The sequence below is a fragment of the Emydura macquarii genome, unplaced genomic scaffold (assembly GCF_026122565.2).
Source record: "Emydura macquarii macquarii isolate MOO-44397 ecotype Brisbane River unplaced genomic scaffold, CSIRO-AGI_Emac_v2 contig_629, whole genome shotgun sequence".
NCBI lineage: Eukaryota > Metazoa > Chordata > Testudines > Chelidae > Emydura > Emydura macquarii.
Window position 1 is genome coordinate 2996442 of NW_027130766.1, and position 21185 is coordinate 3017626.

Here is a 21185-nt window from a genome sequence, read left to right on the forward strand (position 1 = left end):
GTAAAGAGGCGCAAAAGAGGGAGCCATGTGGAATTCCCACCGCAGGGACGCCTGCCGCATGGTATTGGAGGAAACTTTGGAGCTCAAGTCTGTCCCTTCCCATTCTTTGCAGAGACGATGCTTGGGGAGCAGAAAGGCACCAGGCCAGGTATTAGTCACTGCTAGACATGGCCAGGGGCCAAGGTAACTGGCGACCAGAGCTAATTCAGAGGAGTTTCCCAGCTGTCGACTGAGCGCATTGGAATTATTACTCACAGTGGGGGGGAAAGAACTGCGCAGCCTGGTGCAAACCCCTGTTGTGTATTGTGTGTGTGTGGCACCCGGGCTGCTGCAGCTCATAGCCTTTGAAGAGGTCCTCCTCACGCTCCGTGGATGGCAAAGAGGGTCGGAGCTCATCCCCCCTGACTCTGGGCAGCTTGACCTGGGCTCTGCTGAGTGAGAGAGACCAGGGCACCGTCATTCCCTGTTTGTGTGGCTACAGAACGCAAGTCCCTTGAGTCAGTGCAGAGGGGCAGCCTGGACCCTGACACACCACTGCGTAAGGTGAGGATGCTCTCAGATGCGTCCTCTCTCTGGTCCCCACTACAGATGGGGTGTGCGCCCCAGGCCGGCCTGCAAATTCTGCAATTGCTGAATGAGGCCAGGTGGGCCCAATCGGCCCATTAGACAGCAAACAAAGGAGATTTAGGCTGGAGGAAGCTAATTAGAAGGAAGCTTTCCTGTGTGAGGACAGGCGGGGCTGCTATAAAGACAGGAAAGTGTACACAGATGAGGCTGTAGGGAAGTTGGCTGTGGTCACTCCCTGGGAAGTGTGTTTGGGGGCTATAGAGACAAGTTGCTCCCTGGGAGGAGGGAGTTGAGAGGCCGGCAGACCCAGAGCAGTTGGGTGGGCCAGGAGGTTGGGAAAGGACAGGAAGGTAAAGGAGGGAACCACAACTTGGCTGCTGTTTAAAGGATCCCTGAGCAAAAACCTGGAGTAGAGGCCAGGCCCGGGTTCCCCTGCTAGCCGCTGAGGGAGCGGCACCTGGGGCAGTGAACAGGGACTCTGATGCATGACCCCGGAAGGGGAGCCCACTTAACGAGCTGGCCAGAGGGCCGAGTCCCAAAGAGGACGCTGGGGGGAGAGCAGAGCCACAGGCAGGGCCCAAGCATAATTTTTTGGGGCCCAGTACAAACTTGTAACTCAGGCCCCCTCCCACACACATACCCATGGGGGTTGCAGCCTGGGCTGGGCCCCCCAGGGCTTCTGGGCCCCGGTAAAGTGTACCCTTTCCCCCCCCCCCCCCCATGTGGGTGCTCGGGCGGCAGGCTATGAGAGTGGCAGAGAGTCCCAGCTGGAAGGAGTGGTGGCCTGGCAGAGCTAATCCGCAGAACGGCCAGGAGGAAGCACCGTCCTGCGGTGAGCCAATGACAGCCAAATACCTTGTCACCCGTTTTGCATCCAGGCCTGCCGCAGCCAGCCCCCGGATTGGCAGGAGAGGGCCTGTCTCCAGCAGCCAGCCTAAGCACTGAACACAAATCCCTGCCCACACTCACCGAGCTGTGCAGCCAGGGCCGGAAAGAGTCATCAGACACAGCTGTGCCAGCCCGGAGCTTGACGCTGCAGTTAGAACCAGCTCTGTCCCCGTCCCAGTCAGACAGGGCCTGTCTATTTGTCTGTCTTGTCTATTTGGAGTGTAAGTTGTTTGAAGCAGGGACGGTTCCACACCATGTATGTACAGCACCTAGCACAATGGAGCCCTGATCTCAGTCAGGGTCTCTTGGCGCTAATGTAATGGCTCAGCCCAGTGTGTTGTTTAAAACTGCTTTTGTTTATTGTGGAAAACGTGACTTTGAGTGCCCTGGAAAGTGACAGAAACAGGCTGATTCCCTTCTGAGCAAGCCCAGATCCTTCTGTCCCAATCCCACGCGGGCAGAACCCCCTGGCCCCGGCAGGCTATGCGGGAGGGAGCGGCGAGGCCAGGGAAAAGCCACGGACAACTTTCAGGGCCAAGTGGATATTTAAAAGATTCATCAGCAGATGGCAGAACTGGAGAGGCAGGGATCAAATATTCCAATGCGCGGCTGTGAAGTGGCAGCTAGCAAATCCTGGGGCTTAAAAGGAATCTGCAGTATTTGCACTCGCAAGCTTGCCTATAAAAAGACACTTTCCCCCTGGGTATTGGGGCAGGTTTATCAGCCAGCCTGTTACTATTTTCCTGCCATTTGTATTCTTTTTGATGCTCTTTTTAGTAAGCAGCATCAATCCACCCCAGCCAAAGAACCAGGCGCTCCCTTCCTCTTGGGGTGTGACAGCCGCGGGCTTCTTGAGGCTCCAGGAGCTGATGACAATGGGCAATTGTTGAGTAGGGCCCCTCTCTTTGGCGTTTCTTCCTTTTATAGTAAGTAGCAGTTGCTCCTGCAGCTGGCCTGCCCCTCTGGTGTGAGCGCTGGGCTGGGTATATAAGGGGAGGAAGCAGACTTTGCCTTTTGTCCCTCACTCTGCTGCCTTGTGGGGTGTGAAGATCCTTCTCAACTCCTCTGCAAAGAAGCCGGCACCATGGCCCCCAAGAAACCTGACCCGAAGAAAGAGGCACCCAAGCCTGCTGCCGCCCCAGCCGCGGCCCCAGCCCCAGCCCCAGCCCCAGAGCCACCTAAGGAACCTGCCTTCGATCCCAAGAGCATAACTGTAAGTAAGGAAACTAGCCCGTCTCTTGCCCATTTCCTCTCAGGGACCTGCCAAGTGCGTGGCCGTCCAGTGCGCCGTGTGAATCGTGTCAGCCGCGCTGCCTTCCCTTCTAGCCAGAACTAGAGAGGGGAATGTTTGGAGCCCACCCTGGTGCAGGGAGTTGGGGATGGGAATCTCCTGCCACCCCCTAACCCACCTTGCCGGAGAAGGGATGCACTTTTATCCCTGGCTCTTAAGGATATTTCCAGGCGCAGGTGGTTTGCACCCATCGAATGGATTCCTCCCCAGAAATCTTCCCATGGGGATAGTGCTCCCTCCCCCATTCAACCCCGTAGGGGGGATCCCATACATAACTAATGAACAAATCTTGAGAGGAGCTTAACACCGGGCAGTGCAGTCGGACAACGGGTTCCTTTTCTCTTGCTAGCCCCTGGCTCTGGCTTTCGGAAGCAGAGTTCTCTTCTGTTTTCTGGCTGACTCTGGCGAGCAGAGAGCAAGCAGGTGTGTGGGGCGGGGGGCTAACATTCCTTTCGTTCCACCCCTTCTCTAACGTAGCTGTTCTTTTGTGAGTCTCTCTCCTCCCCCTGGACTGCAGCACAAGCAGGCGGGTTGCCTTTTCTGCCTCCGTACGGACAAGGAGAGCTATCGAATCCTACCTGACTCAAACCAGAATTCAAACCCAGACATTGTTCTGCGGTTTTAAAAAAGTTTGGGATTTTTTAGTCTTAAAACTCCATGTGATCGTCTCGAAGCACTTTGCAGATTACCTTCACCACGTGCTTAAAGCCCATTGGACTCACTGGGATTTAGGCGCCTGCCTTAAAATGAAGGGTTTCCCTGAACCGGGGCTAAAACAGAGTGAGACTGGATTAGTGCTTGGCTGGGCGACCTCTGAGCAACAGGAGGTGCTGGTGATTCGGGAGGTGGCACTCTTCTGCCTTAGCCCGAAGTGAACCAATACCTCACAGCGGTGCTAGGGGAACATCTTGGAGGAGAAGAGCCGGGTCCTGACAAGTGCAGCCAGTAAAGACCCCACGGCCATTTTTGCCGGAGTACAATGTTTGATGCTCTCACAAATCAGGTTGCTGACTCCTGTGCTAGTAGCAAAATCCAGCTGCTCTCCCCCGCCCCGGCCTCACAGAACCTCTGGCTATAAACCCCAGCCCCACGTAGCCCCTGAGTGTAAAGCACAAAGAGGTTGCTCCGCCGCACCTGTCCCTGTTCAGGTGATTTCCCCCAAGGGTTCTCTGCCAGCACTGCACCAGCAAGAAGAAGCAGAGTGCAGGAGCAGAGCCCCGTGGGTGAGCTGTGGTGCCCTGCATGCACTTTATAGCTGCTTTGCATTGCACCCATATAAATCCCTTAACCCTCCTGGTGCAGGGCGCCTCCCTGCTAGGGAGCGTGGCCAGAGCATGGGGCGGCACACCCTGGGCGGTCCTCTATCCCAGATGTTCTCCAGTTGTTTCACAGCTTGCAGGGGCTGTTGCAGTTGAGGTGCTGTTTGGGGCACCCCGCTAGAATGCTCTAAACTGCGCTGAACACAGCCCTGGTGGAAGAATGAACTGATGGATTCTTCCCCTCTCACGCAGCCAGGGGTGGGGCCAGTGAACTTAATCCAGCTGCTGGCATGCATCATTACGAGTGGATGGGCTGGGCCAGCTGTGGTCCTCTTCTGCCTCACACAGAGTCCCTTGCTGGGGTGGCGTTTGCAGGGTCCCCAGAGCGGTGAGTGGATCTTGGACTTCCACCGCACTGCGATACATTAGGCAGTTCCCCCGTTTCTGAACAATTGTTCCAGGCTCTCTGCAGACTCAGGCAGATGTCAGTGCAGCAGCTGCAGCCCAGTCACGTTTTCAGGCTTCCCTTTACAACTGTAAAAGCTAGAAACTGTTTGAGGTTTCTTTCTTCCCCCTCAAATGCAAGATGAGATTCAGGAGCCGAGGCGTGGTGCCCAATGGCTTAACCTGGTCCTGACTGGAACATATGGTAGCATTTGGATTTGGCGAGAAAGCAATGCCTGCGCAGCTTTGATGGGGTTCTGTCCAGGTTCCCTGACAGCATGAAACAGATTTTCTGCTGCCAGCTGTCTCAGTCCCAAAGGATTTCAGCGCCTGCAGCCTCTCATCCTGAGTCAATCTCCTCGATGAGAGCATCTTCTATTCAGCCTCCTCTCTGTTGTTCTCTGAAGGGAGGTCACTTTTTCCGTGGTTCTTCTGGATACGGTTACATTTCTAAGCCAGTGTTGTAGTCAGAGGGTTAATAATAGCTTGCTTGGTATGGAGACCGTTTAACCAGTTGACCCCCCTGACTTTGGGACTGAGCCTTGAAATAACATCCTGTCTCCCAAGGGGGATAGCCCAGCCTGCTGCCTGCAAACTCCCAGTCCCAGTCGATCTCACCAAGCATTTGTTACTGCCTCCGGCTCCTTGCTGAGGGAATGAAGCTCATTCCTAGGCCTCCACCTCTTCCAAAGGAACAAATGTTCTTGCTCATTGTGGTTAAATATGTGGCCACCAGTTTCCAGCTAGTGCCATGGTCATGGGGACCCTTGGGTGGGGGGAAGAGACGAGTACTCAGAACCGCGTAAAGGCAGTACTTTCCCTGCTAGCTAGCTCGGGGAACTCATTCCCATGTGATGTTACTGAGGACAGGAGTTCAGCAGGATTCAGAGAAGGACCAGGCATTGATTGCAAGCATCCACAGTTGCATCAGATTTAGAAACCTTTCCACTTCAGGGCATAAGCCAACCTCTGCCTGCCTGGGGTTGGGAAGAAACTTTGCCTGTGGGCAGATTTTGCCGTAATTATCCATGGCAGGTTCCGCGCCTTCCTCTAAAGCAGCTGGCTCTGGCCATTGCTGAAGACAGGGGGATACTGGACTAGAGGGACCAGGTGTCTCTGATCCAGCTGGGAATCTTACGGCGCTGTGCATCAGTTCCCTCCTGGTGGCAGGGGTGGCGACTTGCCTGCATTTCCAGCGTGATCCCCTCAAAGGTGCTGTCAACTGCTCGCCCGCCAAACATGGAGGTTGAACGGGTTCTGCATGCCAGCCTCATCCCATCATCCTCCAGGTTCAGGGAGAGAGAATGGTGGGGAGAGAGTGGGGCCCAGAGGCCAAAAGAGGAGCGAGAAAAGACTGAAGGTAAAAACAGAAGGCGATAAAAGGCAAATCGAGAAGAGAAATTGCCACATGGGCCTTATTGCGGGCAGCTGGCTGTGCAGAATTGCAGGGGAACTGCTGTCAGTCAGCTGACATGAAGGAACACATGGCTCCTGGGACACCAGGTTGTGCATTGGCGCAGGTGCTGCCTCATTGTTCTAGCGCCTAGGAGAAGCCTTGCTCTAAATAGCACACTGCGTCCACAGATCTCTGCACGCTTCACACAAGTGGATGAAGCAGAATGGTCCCCACTTTGCAGACTGAGACGCTGAGGCAGAGAGAGTGGAAATGCCCCGGGTTACACAGAGTCATGAGAAACCAGGGCAGGGAATCCCCGCTCTGTGCGTCGGCTTCCCCATCTGTAAAGCGAGGATAATTCACACCACCCAGGCTTAATCAACCGCGGCCGGAGTTCAGAAGTGACCACAGATTTCAGCTTCTTCGATTGTCAGGGGGCCAGCACGAAACGCTCTGGGTCACAATTTTCAGAACAGCTCAACACCGTGAGTGTATCCCTAACATTCAGCCCTGGGCTCAGTCCACTAGATGTCCACTGCTACTGATGAAAGGACAGTTTGTAATCCACCAGCTTCCTGGAGGGTGGCGGGCTGGCCCTAGGATATGTGCTTTGGACTAGGGCTGCTCAGAAACTTTCCACAGAAACTTTTTTTTTTTGGATGGAAAACTGGGTTTTTAACAGAATGGACATTTTCACTGACGAGGGGCTGCTTTCCTCCAATCTATTTGATTTTTTTTTTCCACTGGAAAACCCAAAACCCAAAAAATAAATGCCTAAAATCTTTGGATTTTGGTTTGGGGGGGAAATGAGATCCACAGGGCCAGAGTTTCAAAAGAACTCAGCACCCCACATACACTCAGGGTGCTGAGCTGTTCTGAAAATTGTGACCCAGAGCGTTTTGTACTGGCCACCTGGCAATCAAAGAAGCTGAAATCTGTGGTCACTTCTGAACTCAGGCTGCAGTTGATCAAGCCTGGGTGGTGTGAATTGTCCTCACTTTACAGATGGGGAAGCCGACGCACAGAGCGGGGAAGTGCCTTGTCCAAGGTCACCCAGCAAATCAAGGTCAGAGCCAGGAATAGGCCTCAGGAATCTTTAAAGCCTCCCCTTCGCTCATTACCCAACCTGGCTACTGTATCGTAATGTACGAAAATCTCTTGATCAGAACAATTTGTCAGGCAGTACACAGATTCTCTCGGGGTCTCTGGGGGGCTGCCTGGAGGGACAGGCACAGCACATCTTGTTCACATATCTTCTGTTCTGTGCCTTCATTATTGCCCTTCTCAACCATTCAAAAATCCTGAACCAAGCCCCCTGGTCCTGAGATTTACATAAAAATCCTGGGATTCAAAAAATTCAAATGGGGAGGCCGTTTTCTTTGTTTTCTGATTTGGGGGCCTTAAGGACACACTGAAGTCACATTTTCTGGCTTTTCTCCACCACCATAAAGGCTAACAACTTGTTTTTTTTAGTGAAAGCTGAGCTTGTCATGTATGCACGTGCTTCCAAGAACTGGGACTTCAAGGAAAACGCTAGATCTCAAAAGACTTCTTATAAAATCACAAGCATTGGCAGCGCTGTCTACTCATTTTTATATGTTTGTTTGAAAAATTCCTTGGCTTACATTTTCAAAAGGGGCCGATAATTTTGGGTTACCTCAATTTCAGGGTCCCCCCTCGTGATGCTTTAAATGGGCCTGGTTTTGAGAGGACACATGCTCTGTACTTTCTGAAAAAGAAGTCCCCTTTCAGGGGTCTCCAGTCGGGCACCCCAAAGATTGAGGCAGCCGAAGGCTCTTTCTTGTCACTTCAGAAAATGCAGGCCTCTGACCCCTCACATTTGGCTGCTGTGATTTCTCACAGAAGCTGGATCCTCCAGACTGTGCTGGTCCACTTGTTCCTATGGTGCCAGCAGTGATTTAACAAACAAGGGAGAGAAATTTGATTGTGATTTGGATAGATAGTTTCAAGGTACTGGGATATGTGCCCAGGTTGAGGCCCCATGGTCCCAGTAGCCGGTTACACCTGGTTTACCCTGCTAAACCAGGCACCTCACCTGAGAATTGCCGCAGAAGATGTTTGACTTTCCCACGTGATCCCTTTGTCTGTGAGGGAGGCGAAGAGGCCTCTGGATTTATCTAGGACGTAGCATGATTAAGCACCGCTCTAGGTGGGCAGCAGGTGTCAGTTTCCTGTGTTCCAGTAATCTCGCTTTGCCCAGTGGAACAGTCCCAGGACCAGATTTTGAAAGAACAAGAAACAGACTCTGCCTCCTTCCACTATCCCTGATTCTCACATGCATACGGGAGTCGTTCAATGATTAGATGGTCCTAGCTCCCACCTCCCACCTCCTGCTATGCCCAAGAGCCACCCTTGTGATTTCCAGGCCTCAACTTCTTCTGTTGTAACAGAGGGCCCTCAGCCCCTCCCAGGATTGTGCCCCACGTGTGTTACAGGGTGCTCCTCGCGTCCTGTCACCCGACAGGGAAATGGGGCTCGCAGGATGAGTTCTTCCTGCTGCTGGGTGGGCTAGATTGTTTAGCTGAGTTACTGCTCTGCTCCATGGGGCAGTTTGTGTTACTGGAGCCTACAGCTGGCCCTGGCTGTGATACTCAGCACAACGGGTAGTAATTGGGTTCTGTTTTCTTTTCCCTTCAGATTGAATTCAGTGCAGATCAGATCGAAGGTAAGTGCTGGCCTCTTTCCAACCAGCTTTTGCTGCATGGCCCCTGACTGTGCGAATCAGGATGAGAGCCCAGTAAACCTGACTCTTAGCCCCCTGCTTTAACCACAAGACTGCGCTCTCTCGCAGAGATGGCAGTAGAAAGCAGGAGTCCTGACTCTGACCTGCTTGTTCTAGCCCTTGGATGACACTGCCTTGCAGATCTGAGACTAGAAGAGCAGTCCTGACTCCTCATCCTTCCCCGACTCTAATCGCTAGACCACTCGGCCACCCCAGAGCTGGGAACAGAACCCAGGAGTCCTGACGCCCAGCTCCCCCTGCTTGAACTACTCAATTACACTCCCTCCAGGTATTGGTTGGTGCCATTTTTACAGTGGCTAGAAGGCGCATATCAGATCAGAACGCACAAGCTGGGGCTATCCAGTGATACTAATAGCAAAGCTGCAGGTAGTAACAAGACCGCCAAGGCCTCCTTCCCAGAGGATGGGATGGGAAAAGCCCTGTGGTGCACTTTGAAGCGAGAGAGACTTGCACAGCACATGGGGCGTGGTGGGGGAGGCAGGAAGTGGAGATACGAATAGAAGCAAGTGAGGAAGATGAACGGGAGCCTGTGCAGGGATTCAGTGAGGACACATGCTCCTAAAGCAGTAGAAGGAATATATGGGACCCAGTTCCCTGCTCTGCTCTGCTGATGGGGAGGCCACCAAAAACGGAGGGGAAGCTGGCTACCCCGACCTCGGGTGCTGGCAAGAAAAAAGCATTTTCAGTTCACACTGAAAGACATGAAAACAGGGATTCCCTCTGAACGAGCAGACGCCAGCCACCTAGAGATGTCCCCACGGTGACGGGTGGGCTGTGGTTTGTTTACACCTCTGCTGGGCTTTATTACCCCCTCTGGATACGGCCAGGCTCTGGGTTCAAATTCGGGATGGTGGAAATATCATAAGAAGATCAGGTCTCACATTGGGCTGGAACCCACAAATGGTCCCTGAGCCAAAGAAAAAAGAGGGAAAAATGTAAAGAACCAACCCCCTGGTATCTGGGTCTCACCAGTACTGAGAGTTGAACGCCCAGTCTTACATCCTGCTAATGTGCTTCTGGTATCAGTCCTCTCTGGCCCACTTCTGGATGGGATCCAATCTGATCTGGTGTCTGCCATCATCCTCCCTGTAGAGGGTAGAGGCCCCCAGAGAGGATACAAACCCCAGGGACTAGAACTCTTCTCCTTCCGTTCCAAATAGACAGTACTTGGCTGCAGGAACTAAAGGAGAATGTCCTTAGGTGACACCTGTAGTAGGTCCCTTTTATATTCCCTGTGGGCCCAGGCGCTAAAGGATGACATCACAAGAAGTAACCATTGTGATGTCACACCCAGAGAAAGCAGCCCCCCCACACACACACCATGTAGGGAATGAAAGGTGGATGGTATCAGGAACAGCCTAAAGTTCACATGTGGGCCAGGTTTGGATCGCGAGGTGCTTCCAGGCTGATGCCACCAAGCCATGGACATTGATAGTCCAGATCCGAAGTCAGGCAAAGCCCTGCAGTTGGTATGAAGATGCCAAGTAATAAACCAAGCAAACCAAAAATCCTGCCTAAGGATTTTTACCAAACTGAGGAAACCACATCTTGGGGCTCTGAGCCTCAGTCCCCACATGGAGACCCCGAGCGTCCGAACCCCCGTGGCAGAAGAAACAGCGGCGATGCCTCCTTGAGAGAGTTATTGCTGGAAATCAGGAAGAAAACAGACAAGAACCTAGAGATCGTGACAGCTTTTGATGGTAAAATCATGGCTGTAAATACACGCATGGACGTGCTGGAAGGGCTAGTAACCAGCCTGGCCCAATCAACTGCTCAGACCGATTCCTCGGTCAAAAAGCAGCAGGTGAAAACCCAGCGGTGCGTCCAGGCCTTGGAACACTTGGTCCGAGAAAACCGCCACCTTAGCACCCGCATGGAGCGAGTGGAGAGCCAGACTCAGGCCTGCACCCTGAGGATTCTCGGCTTGCCGGAGAAAGAGGAGGGCAGAGACTTGGTAGCGTTCCTGGAGAAATGGCTGCCCGGCGTTCTGCGGCTAGATGCGCCCGTCGTAGTGGAGCGAGCCTACAGGGAAACAAACAGGCGGCAGAAGCCAGGGCCAGGCACGTGCAGGACAGTTATTGCTCGCTTGGCGGATTTAAGGGATAGAGAGAGAATATTACAGCAGGCCAGGAAGCTGAAGAATATTATGTACCGGAGGAAGCAGATCCTGATCTTTCCAGATTTAGGGCCCATACCCCCAGGTAAAAAGAGGTGTTGGGTCCTAGGCTGATGGGAGTTTGTTGCATAGAACCTGGAAATGGCAGTCCGCTACCCCATAGCTTCTCAACCTGTGGTACACGTACCCTGGGGGTACATGAGACACAGGCAGGGGGGATGCGGTGAAAAACCCAGTGAAGGGAGGTGGGCGGCAGCCGCCGGCTTCTGGGGAAGGCAGGTGGCAGCCGCCAGCTTCCTGCCCGGTCCCACCTCCTAGCTGGGAGGTGGATGGCAGCCACCTCAGTCCTGGGAAACTGGGCAGCAACTACTGGCTTCTTGGGACGCTGGGCGGTAGCTGCCTGCGTCCCGCCCAGTCCCAGCTCCCAGGTGGGAGCCCAGCAGCAGCCTCCTGCACCCTGCGAGCTGGGCTTACAGCTGGGTGGTTGCCACCCACGCCCCGGCTCTGAGCCGAGAGACAGCCTCCCATGCCCTGGCTTGAAGATGGGCAGCAGCTGCCTGCCGCCTGCCCACATCCCCGGGTCCCAGCCTGCGGGGAAGCCTCCTCCGCCCCAGCTCAGAGCAGGTGGCAGTCGCCCATCTCCCGGGCTGGCAGCCAGGCAGCAGCTGCCTGCAACTTGCCCAGGTGGCAGCTCCCCTCCCAGTCTCAAAGCCCGGTGCCCAGAAAGCCACGTGGAGAGCCCAGCGGCTTGCCCGGTCCTGCAGCTGGGCTCTACCCGCAGCCTTACTTGTCAATTGACAGCTGTGACAGCCCCAGATTTTACCAGTATAAAAATCTTAGGAGTGTGATTTGCCCCAGGCCCGCATCCCCCTAGGGACGGCCATGGGGAGCACTGCTATCCACTCTGGTGGGCCGCTAGTGCCTGCTCAGACCTCACAAGTTCCCACTGGTGTGAGGAGAACACCACGTTCCCCTGCCGTCAGGCCCATAGTGACTGGCTGGCGTTGAGCTTTGCTCCTATATGGAGGAAGAGGAGGAGGAAGGAGGGGAGAAACAGCAGGGAGAACTCAGAACTCAGCACTGCAGAACTCAGAACTCTCCTGCTTTACCAGAAATACAGTCGTCCCGCGGTAAAGGGGGGAAAGATTGTATCTCTCCGAGTGGAACATTGAGTGTTGGGTACTTATTAAACTTTTCAGACGTGAGGGGGCACTTGCTACTGGAAAGGTTGAGAAACACCGCTCTACCCCGCAGTGCCCAGGGCTCAGTCCTGGGCAGGATCCTTGAGGATGGGGAGAACGGGGCCACCCTTCTTGGCGTGAGAGGGACATCTGGCTGCAGCGCTCTGCACATGTGGGGACAAGGGGAGCTGGGGGGACCATAAGAGAAAAGTGGTAGCAACCGAGGTGTGATAAGATGCGGACCGGGAGGAGGGTTTCAGCAGGGGTGGAGCTGGACCAGTGCAGTACATGGGAATGCTGCTAAAAAGGCCACAGGCAGATTTTCAGGCCAAGGAAATGTGGAAGTGCTGAGTAAAGGTGATGGGCCTGAGAAGCCCCTGGGAGGACTGAGTCAAGGAGGAGGACAGTGGAAATGTGGTTGTGCTTGAGGATGCTGCTTTTGGCCAAGGGAAGAAATTCTGCCTTTGAGAGGTTTAACTGGAGGAACTTTATTCCTGTTGAAAATCCCAACATTGAAAACCGCCCCCTCCCTGTCCAGCAAGGGCGCCTCTTTGGACAGTGCCAGTCTTACAGGACTCAGCTTCTCACCCGGGGGATGGGAGGGCATTATGGGATGATGACCGCTGAGTCTCTTCCTTCCTGTCTGCAGAGTTCAAGGAGGCCTTCCTGCTGTTTGACAGGACCCCCACTGGGGAGATGAAGATTACCTACAGTCAGTGTGGTGATGTGCTGCGGGCTCTGGGGCAGAACCCGACCAATGCTGAAGTCCTGAAGGTGCTGGGAAAACCCAAACCAGAAGGTAAGAGCAACCAGGGCAAAAAGGAGAGACACTGGGTGCATTTGTTAACAGCTGCAAGGTAAGGGCTGTGGTTCCTGTAGGAGAGAGACCTCCAGCTGTCCTCCAGACCTCCCACACGAGGTCCCAGCCCTGTGGCTCATGGACTCTGCCCATGCAATGGTACATTTGAATGTGGCCCCAGGGCCCAGCCCACTGAAGACAGCTTGATTCAGCCGTCCTAGGGCTGGCAGGACAGCAATAGGGCTGTGCTCCTAAACCCCTTGAGCAGTGTGTTCCCGTCCGTTGCCCTGCAGCTCAGCCTCGCAGAGATTAAACATCCCCCCCCCCCACGTCTCTTTAAGGCAGAATAGACTTTGGGGCAGGAGGACAGGGAATGGAGAGCCCCACAGCTTCCTACACGGGACCCCCTGCGTCCTGTTCTGGAGACGAGGCAGGCTGGCCAAGAGGGGTTTCTTGGAGGTCCCATGGAGCAGCAGCCAGGCTGGGCTTTTGGCTTCCTTGCCGGAGTTGTGGGGACGGGTTATAGTCCTTCCTGCCACAGGGATGGGAGCAGAGGAGGCTCAAAGCCAGATTCCCCCCAGCTGCAAACCATTGTAGCGCTCATTTCGTTGCAGTTCATGAGTCACCAAGAGCTATTGGATCAGTCTGTCCATGAGGCCCCTCTTCTGACTAACCCAGACTCAGTGTTCACCAGCCCTCCCCCTCCCTTCCAGAGCTGGTGAACGCTCTCTGCAGCTAGAATAAAACCCTCCCGTTCTGCAGCTGTTCTCTCACAGCCGATGCCCTGGGGAGGGCTTTAGTGGACAGACCATCTCTGATTCCCTCCTGGAGGCCTGCAAGGCAAATGTAGCCAATAACATAGCAGGAGATTTGTGGTGGAATTAGCCCCATGGAGAGAAGAATGACTGAGCCCTGGCAGTTTCATAGTTTAAAGAAAACAACTCAGAGATTCTTCATGCCTGGAGAATTCCTCTGCCCCCCCACCAAATATCACCCTTGATCCGGCTCAGAGGACACACTACCCTCATCACTGATTGCATTGTTCTTGGGCCAGATCCTCAGCAGGTGTAAACAGTGTAGCTTCCCTGACTTGAATGGAGCTATGTAGATTCACACCAGAATATAGCCCTTGGACTCCAGTGGGGCTATGGCAGTTCACACCAACTAGGATGTGGCACCTTGATTTTCTTCTTTTGCTTAATAACAACCTGCTGGTTGGGAAACTCTCTGGGTCCCTGAACAATACTCATAAACCAATTAATAAAGGAGTATATTGACCATGTCAATCAAAATAATTCCCCGCGCTCCAACCCCTATATGCAGCCTTTTCCCCGAGGAGAAAGCAAAGTAATGAGCCTTGTATGCTTCTGGGATGGTAAAAACAAGGACTCTGACAAACCGAAAAGGGAAGTGAATTGCAGAGCTCTGTGCTGAGAACATTCTGCCCCATCACCTTAAATTCAAATCTAGGGGCTGTTAGCAAAGGCAGCTTAGCTGATCTCCACGAAGACCAACCTCAAGCACTCAAATAACGTGAGTCAGGCCCGCAAAATTCATGACGTTTTAAATTAAATAATAGGGGAGTGCTTTTTATGCGCCTTCTAGTTTCTGAGCCCTTGGAGTGCAGGAGATTCACATCTTCAAGGATCTCTCCACAACAGTGAGGACCAGAAATATATATCTTTTTAGATGAAAGCTGAGCTTCTCGTGCAGTCTCCTGCTGCCAGACGCTGGGGCTTTACTGAAACCCCTAAGTAAAACAGCAAGCATTGGTAACGGGGGATCTCAGCTGCTGAGGTGGGTGATTAAATCACAGACTGAATCTCCTTTGTGCCTAGAAATTATTTTGTTTTTAAACCCGGCTACGATCAGAGACGTAACTGCATAAAAACAGCCCCTTTGGACTCAGCAGATCTACTCGCTGTATTGTCTGAGTCCGCTCTCCTGGCTTGACTGACACAGACAAGTTGTCCTTCCTGTTAGTCCCGCAGAGCCAGAGCATTGATCTGGGTCCCGATTCTCCACAGCCTGGATTTAGTAGCCTTTTATGCCCATGTTGCACTGGTATAAATGACTGCACATGGGTAGGGCAAAGGAAACCAGCTGCTGGGTTCCACTCTGCCTCCCAAATCTAACCCACCTGTAGGAAAACTCCCTTAGTTTCCCAACCAAATTCTAATTTGTTTATTTACCAATCTACTTCCATCGGTTTGCTTCTTTAGTTTCAGTTTGGACACAGGATCCTTCTCCACTTCCTTCCCACAAATGCGGTTAGAGAGCTGCCTTATTCTGCCCCAGAAGTGGCTGCCTTTGAGTGACAGGCAAAGTGATGGGTATGTGTGTGTGTGTGTGTGTAAGGTTTCATAGACCCTTTAAGTAATGCCACCTCCTGTGTCTTCTCCATCAGAAATGAACGCAAAGATGCTGGACTTCGAGACCTTCCTCCCGATTCTGCAGCACATCTCCCGCTCCAAGGACCAGGGGACGTTCGAGGACTTCGTGGAAGGCCTGCGTGTCTTTGACAAGGAGGGAAACGGCACGGTCATGGGTGCAGAACTGCGCCATGTGCTTGCCACGCTGGGTATGGGCCGGAGACAAAGCTAGGCAGGGTTGGCCTGTAATTGTGCAGCTTGGGGTGACAGGCTCTGTTCCAGACAGCAGAGATCCAGTCTGCGCAGTGTCAGGGGGGAGGTACTGGGAGTGGGACCTAGCTCTGGTGTAATGCATTAGGGGGACCCTTTTACTGTGGCAGACACAGAGAAATCCTCCCCTTCCAAATACTGACTCTAGCCACCCCCCGATTTAGTGGTAACATGGACATTACAATGCTAGCATTAGGAGGAGTGAATGGCTCCAGGACAGAGAGACTTTCACATCCAGGACACCGGCTCAAATGCAATCCAGGCTGGTTAAGGACTCAAAGTTGTTCCCAACTATCTGACGGCTGCTGCCCTCTTATTCCTTTTCTCCTCTTTTCTGGGTCCCTCTAAGTGGTTCCATATATGTAGCCCATGGGCTCGGGTCTGCTCTGTTAACCAGCCTTAGATACAGCGACCAGCCAAGGGATGAATCCTCTCCCAGATGTTAACCTGCCGACTGGGAGGCGTTGGGTCTCTCGCAAGGAGTAGCCATGGGGGACGTAATCCACAGCACCATGAGTCCCAGGTGTGGGCAGTGCTGAAGTCTAAACGACCTGCCCTTCTGCTTCCACTCCTAGGTGAGAAGCTGACGGAAAGTGAGGTGGAGCAATTGATGACAGGACAGGAAGATGCTAACGGCTGTATCAACTATGAAGGTAGGAGAAGATTCCTTTCATGGCCGCCCCAGCCATTTCCGACTTTGCTCTGAGATGCTAAACGTATCTTCTGACCGCACGGAAACCGAGGGTCCGTGAGCCGGGAATACGCATCTGACGCCCATCCTAGATGTCTAATATGAGATTGGGAGAATGTACCAGAGATTTCCAACAAAATGTCCCCAGGATGCAGTGTGCCTGCTAGTCACAGCAAAGGCGGGGGTGTGAGGGCAGTTCTAGCCCTCCCTCTGACAGTGGTTTTCTGTGTGTCAGTGGGGCAGAGGTGAAGTGCCTGCGGATTCAATAGTTCACTGGTGCTGTGTCATCTGAACTCAAAACGCAGGGCGAGATCTCCCAGGCCTTCCAATCAAAATGCCCCAAGATTCACTACGAGCAATTTCAGTAGCAGGGAAAGGGATCCTCTGCAACGCTCCTCAAGACGGACCCCTTGTCTAGAATCTAGGGACTGGTATAGCTAGTCCAGCAAACCTAGCTAGTGGAGACCAGGTTATACCAACCAGAGTGCTTTTTGCTGGTGTAGTTTGCATCAGTTTCCTGAATGAAATAAAGCTATGCCAGCAAAAGCACTTTATTGCCAGTATAACTTTGTCTATGCCAGGACTTTTGGCAGTATAGAAATGATGTAAAAAAAAATCACACCCCTAACTGATGTGACTCTGTTAGGAAATGTTTCTAGTATTGACCTGGACTCAGGCACCCATTGCCCTGCTGGAGCCAGCCATGGTTGTACCATCCATCAGGGGTTTCAGATGAGAAATAAAAGGACCTCTTAAGGGATCTTGAGGTTGCTGCCAAAGTGCAAATGAAATAATTTCCCCCATTTTCAAATCCCTTTTCCCATCTCTGTGCAAGTCCAAACCTGGAAGCTGGGATGAGATTTCAAGATGCTGTCCAAACTCAGTGCATGCTGACCCCTTCATCCCTAGTTTAGATCCCTGTGGACAGGACTGGTGTGAGTGTGATGCAGTCACCTTGGGCTAGGGCTGGATTTAGGGGTAGGTGACTCAGCTGACTGCCGGGGGGTGCTGGGGTTGGGGGGCCCTGGGCTCGGGGTGCTGTTAGCAACAAGAGGGAAAATAGAATCTTGGAAATAAAATGTTTCAGGATTCCGTATTTGGATTCTATTCACTTAAAAACAGATTTACAGATCCTAACGTGCACATTTATTGTCTTATATGACGGGGATAAAGCATGCATGCAAGTCCTGCATCAAAGTCCTAACCATGGGCTACAAATGCAATACAAAAGAAGGTATTCAAAAGTCTAACAAATGGAGAGGGAGGTGCCATTTGGTCTAGGGCTGGACCTGCCCTGGGCCCCTGAATCCCAAGGAGCCCCATGCTTTTAGGGGGCGCTGGAAAGCCTGGTAGCTTTTGAGAGGTTTGTCAGGGTACATAACCCTAAGGAAACACATGGAACATACTGCACCCTGACTCTTGAACACAGGCAGGCGCCCCAGCACCAGTGCTGTAGCCTTTCGTTCCTGGTAGTCCTGACCTCAGTGGGATCACTCAGCATGTGCAAAGTTAAACACATGCAGGACGGGGGCCTAATCTTTCTTCCTTTCACGAGTCACTTTACTGATGAGCCTCTGTCCTAGCCTCCAGTGCAGCATTGCACTACCTGCCTTACACTAACATATGTGTACTCTAACCCAGTGTTTCTCAACGACCAGTTCATGGACCGGCACCGGTCCCTGAGATCTCCCTGACACAGTATAGCAAGCCGGTCCCTGGTATCAAAAAGGTTGAGAAACATTGCTCTAACCCACTGCTCTGGGGTCCATAACATAAGGAGCTGGTCTGGGGAGAGAATCCAGTCAGGAAGGTGCGAGGGTGAGGATGGGAGGGCTGTAGGGAGTTAGAAGGCATCTGCTGTTTGTTCCAGAGGGCAAAAACTCATGTTCTCTTTTGAAGGGATTATTTTTAATGTCTTTCTTCTTATTTCCTGGCCAGCTTTTGTTAAGCACATCATGTCTGGTTGAAACAAGAATCTTCAGGGTGAGTTCATCTTTATCTTTCATTGTTTGTCTTAAAATGTTTGACCCAGCTCAGTCTTGTGGCCTTGCAATGAAACACCATCAAGACACACACAAAAATCAAAGTCCGTCCTGATGAGCCACATTCAAAATTGTGTTACTGTGTTATTTTTAAATTGTGTTATTTCTAGCAGCAGCAGTCTTATGGCTGCCAATTCTGCTGTAGAAAAGGCAGAAGTACTCAATAAATATTTCTGTTCTGTATTTGGAAATAAGCAGGCTGATGTGTTCATAATATATAGTGAAATGAAATACTTTCTATTTCATCAGTAACTGGAGAACAGGGGGCGGGGTGTTAAACAACAACAATGAATACAGTTAAGTGTTTTTAAATCTGCAGGATGATACCCAAAAGTACTAAAAGAATTGGCTAAACAGATCTCTGAACTATTAATATTGATCTTTAACATATCTTGGATTATTGGGGAAGTCCTAAAGGACTGGGGAAAAACTAATGTTGTCCCAGTATTTAAAAATGGTAAACTGTTAAGAGCTGATTTAATTATAGTCTCCAAGTATCTATATAAGGCTGTTTCTAGTAGTAGATCGCTCTTTAATCTAGCAGAAAAAAGCATACAGAAATCCAGTGGTTGGAAACTGAAACTAGACAAATTCAGATGATAGAAATAAGGTGCAGATTTCTAACCGAGATGGTAATTATTAACTATAGGAACAACCAGCTAGGGAGGTGGTGGATTCTCCATCACCTGAAATCTTGACATCAAAACTGGATCTCTTGCCAAATATCTGTTACAGCTCAGACAGGCTTTATGGGCTAGATACAGAGATTACTGGCTGAGCTTCTTCGGCCTGTTATGCAGAAGGCTGAACTAGCGTGTCCTAGAGGTCCCTTTTGACCTTAAAATCTAGGGACACTGACATGTTAAAAGGTGTTCATTTAAAAAGGGGATTCCGTATTTGTATTACTAAAAACCCCTTGTTAAAACTGAAAACATGCAAAATTGACTGTTTATGCAACTTGTTTTGCATTTCACTCAGTTTGCACCAGGAAAATAAACCAGTAAGTTTCCCTTTCTTTAGGGGGACATTATCAACTTGAAATCCAGTCAATTAAAAAAAAATTAGTTGAAAATGCTAGATGCTACAGCTACCGCTGAATCCCCCTCCTGATTTTTGTGGTTTCACTAGCTCAGTGTCTTGTGTTCGTAAACATTTTCTCCCCTGCTGCTTAGTGAAAGACCCCTACAAACCAAGGAGAAAGAGTGACTTTCAAATACACAAAATAAACACATCTGAAAGAAATAGAAGTACTCCTTTCCCCTCCAGTCTCTTCAGTTTTAGGTGTTACTTGAAGCAACAGAAGATAGATTTTTTTAAAGCTTGCAGACAGAAGTCTGAGATCTAGGTAAACAATGTCCCTGCTATTATCTATTTCTAATAATTTTCTCGTGCATTCTCATGCACTAGTTCACTGCTGCAATGTTTAGGTGGCAAACACTGCAGGGGGACATTGAATTGCAAACAAAGCTACTTTAATGGGATACTATTTGTAATGTCACGAAAGCATTGCTATTAATATTTTGGCTCCATCTGAGAATTGGTTCTATTATTTCACAGACTTATTATTCTCACTGTCATTACATTAAAATGTTGTGTGTTTTGCCTTCCAGGTTTTCTGAAATGTTTCCATTCAACTAAGCATTACCAACATCAAGAATTCTTGACCCATGTCCCTTCCTTCCTAAAATGTTCTGCGTCCACAGCTGTATCTCACATGAACTTCAACAGAGTCCTTGTAACCGCAATGTATCAATCCTACACTATTGTGTGCAATCACCTCTTTATAGAAAAGGACATTCGCTTGCCCTTCCCTTTTTAATCTTAATTTATTCTTTTGATTTTTTTTTCCCCTGCGTCATTTGGCCAATTAAATTTCGCACACACCCTGAATGTCTGGCTTTGGTCCTTTTAAAAGATAGATGAAATGTTGTCCTCGCTACTGGGCATGCTCACTAAAGTAAACTCGAGGTGGGCGGGGGAGAGCAGCAAAGGGGGGTTAGCTTGCAAGATGTCAGATTTCACAAGGAGGCAGGATGGAAAAGGCGTTTGTACAGGAAGGGAGCAGAGCCAGTTTTGGGGACCCATGAAAACTTACATGTGAAGGAGGAGGTGAGATCTGGGGGGCAGGTAGCCTCAGTAGGCTGGCCCCAAATTGACTGTGCAGCTGTGAGTTCTGTTGCTGTCTGAGCACAGTTAAATGATCTTCTGCCAGATGTGGGTAGTTTTTTGGAGAGGAGAATGGGCATGGGGAACGAGAAGAGATTGAGGGGACACTCTAGGCTATACATTCCAGAGGGGTAGCCATGTTAGTCTGTATACAGCAAAAACAATGAGAGTCCTGTAGCCCCTTAAAGACTAACACATTTCTGCGGGTATAAGCTTTCGTGGGCTGCAGCCTACTTTGTCAGATGCAAGCTTATGCCCGCAGAAATGTGTTAGTCTTTAAGGTGCTACACGACTCTCGTTGTTTTTACGCTAGGCTCTGGGGACTAAACGTCTCTCTCCTTCCACTAAAAGGGATGTGCCTTCTCCAGGTCACAGCTGAATTTTGCTGTGGGAGAAAGCTTGCACCGCTGCTGCCCCTGCTCTGGGGGATATAAGAGGTCAACCTCTGAGGCTGTCAAGTCAGCACCTGTCATCACATCCAAAATTAACAGAACATTTATTGGGCCAAATCCTGCTTTCAGTTACAGTGGTGTAAATCGGAGTCATGCCGCTGAAGGGGTTACTCTGAATTTACACAGCTGGGTGTGAAAACAAGATATGGTTCATGGTGTTTGTTTCCAGCACAGCCATAGCCCTTAGGACACTAGCATTTGGTGACTGCCCAGGGTATTCTGTAAGGGAGTCCCACGGTTTTGTGTTCAGAGGTAACTTGAATGTGTGTTTAATGCTGCTTCTAGAGATGTCATCTTGGGTGGTAGGAAGGATGTCCCAGCTTGAAGCCAGGGGAGTGCAGGGGCAGATGGAGAGGTCTTGCTTCAGAGTAGGGGGAACAGGAGGCGTACACTGTGAGGTGGGAGTAGAAGGGTCCCATCCACAGCTACTGCACAAGGACTCCTGTAAATGTGCTTAGACTCAGAAAATGCCTCTGAAATACTGACA

At 51.2% G+C, this 21185-nt stretch overlaps 1 protein-coding gene across 1 annotated transcript; it reads left to right on the plus strand.

Annotated features, from left to right (window-relative positions):
- The first annotated feature begins 2496 nt into the window (after positions 1 to 2496).
- Positions 2497 to 19970, plus strand: LOC137148239 (myosin light chain 4). The gene is made up of 7 exons (XM_067540882.1): positions 2497 to 2668; positions 8504 to 8531; positions 12556 to 12705; positions 15113 to 15286; positions 15923 to 16000; positions 17977 to 18021; positions 19691 to 19970. Exons 1-6 carry the CDS (start codon positions 2540 to 2542, stop codon positions 18003 to 18005), a joined length of 588 nt encoding a protein of 195 aa, XP_067396983.1. The 5' UTR covers positions 2497 to 2539; the 3' UTR covers positions 18006 to 18021; positions 19691 to 19970.
- The last annotated feature ends 1215 nt before the right edge of the window (positions 19971 to 21185 follow it).

Bases quoted from the DNA above. Each gene is read 5' to 3' on its own strand.
- LOC137148239 (XM_067540882.1), top strand. From the start codon at position 2,540: ATGGCCCCCAAGAAACCTGACCCGAAGAAAGAGGCACCCAAGCCTGCT. The intron at 12,706-15,112 runs GTAAGAGCAACC...CTTCTCCATCAG, and splicing joins GGGAAAACCCAAACCAGAAG to AAATGAACGCAAAGATGCTG. The intron at 15,287-15,922 runs GTATGGGCCGGA...TTCCACTCCTAG, and splicing joins CCATGTGCTTGCCACGCTGG to GTGAGAAGCTGACGGAAAGT.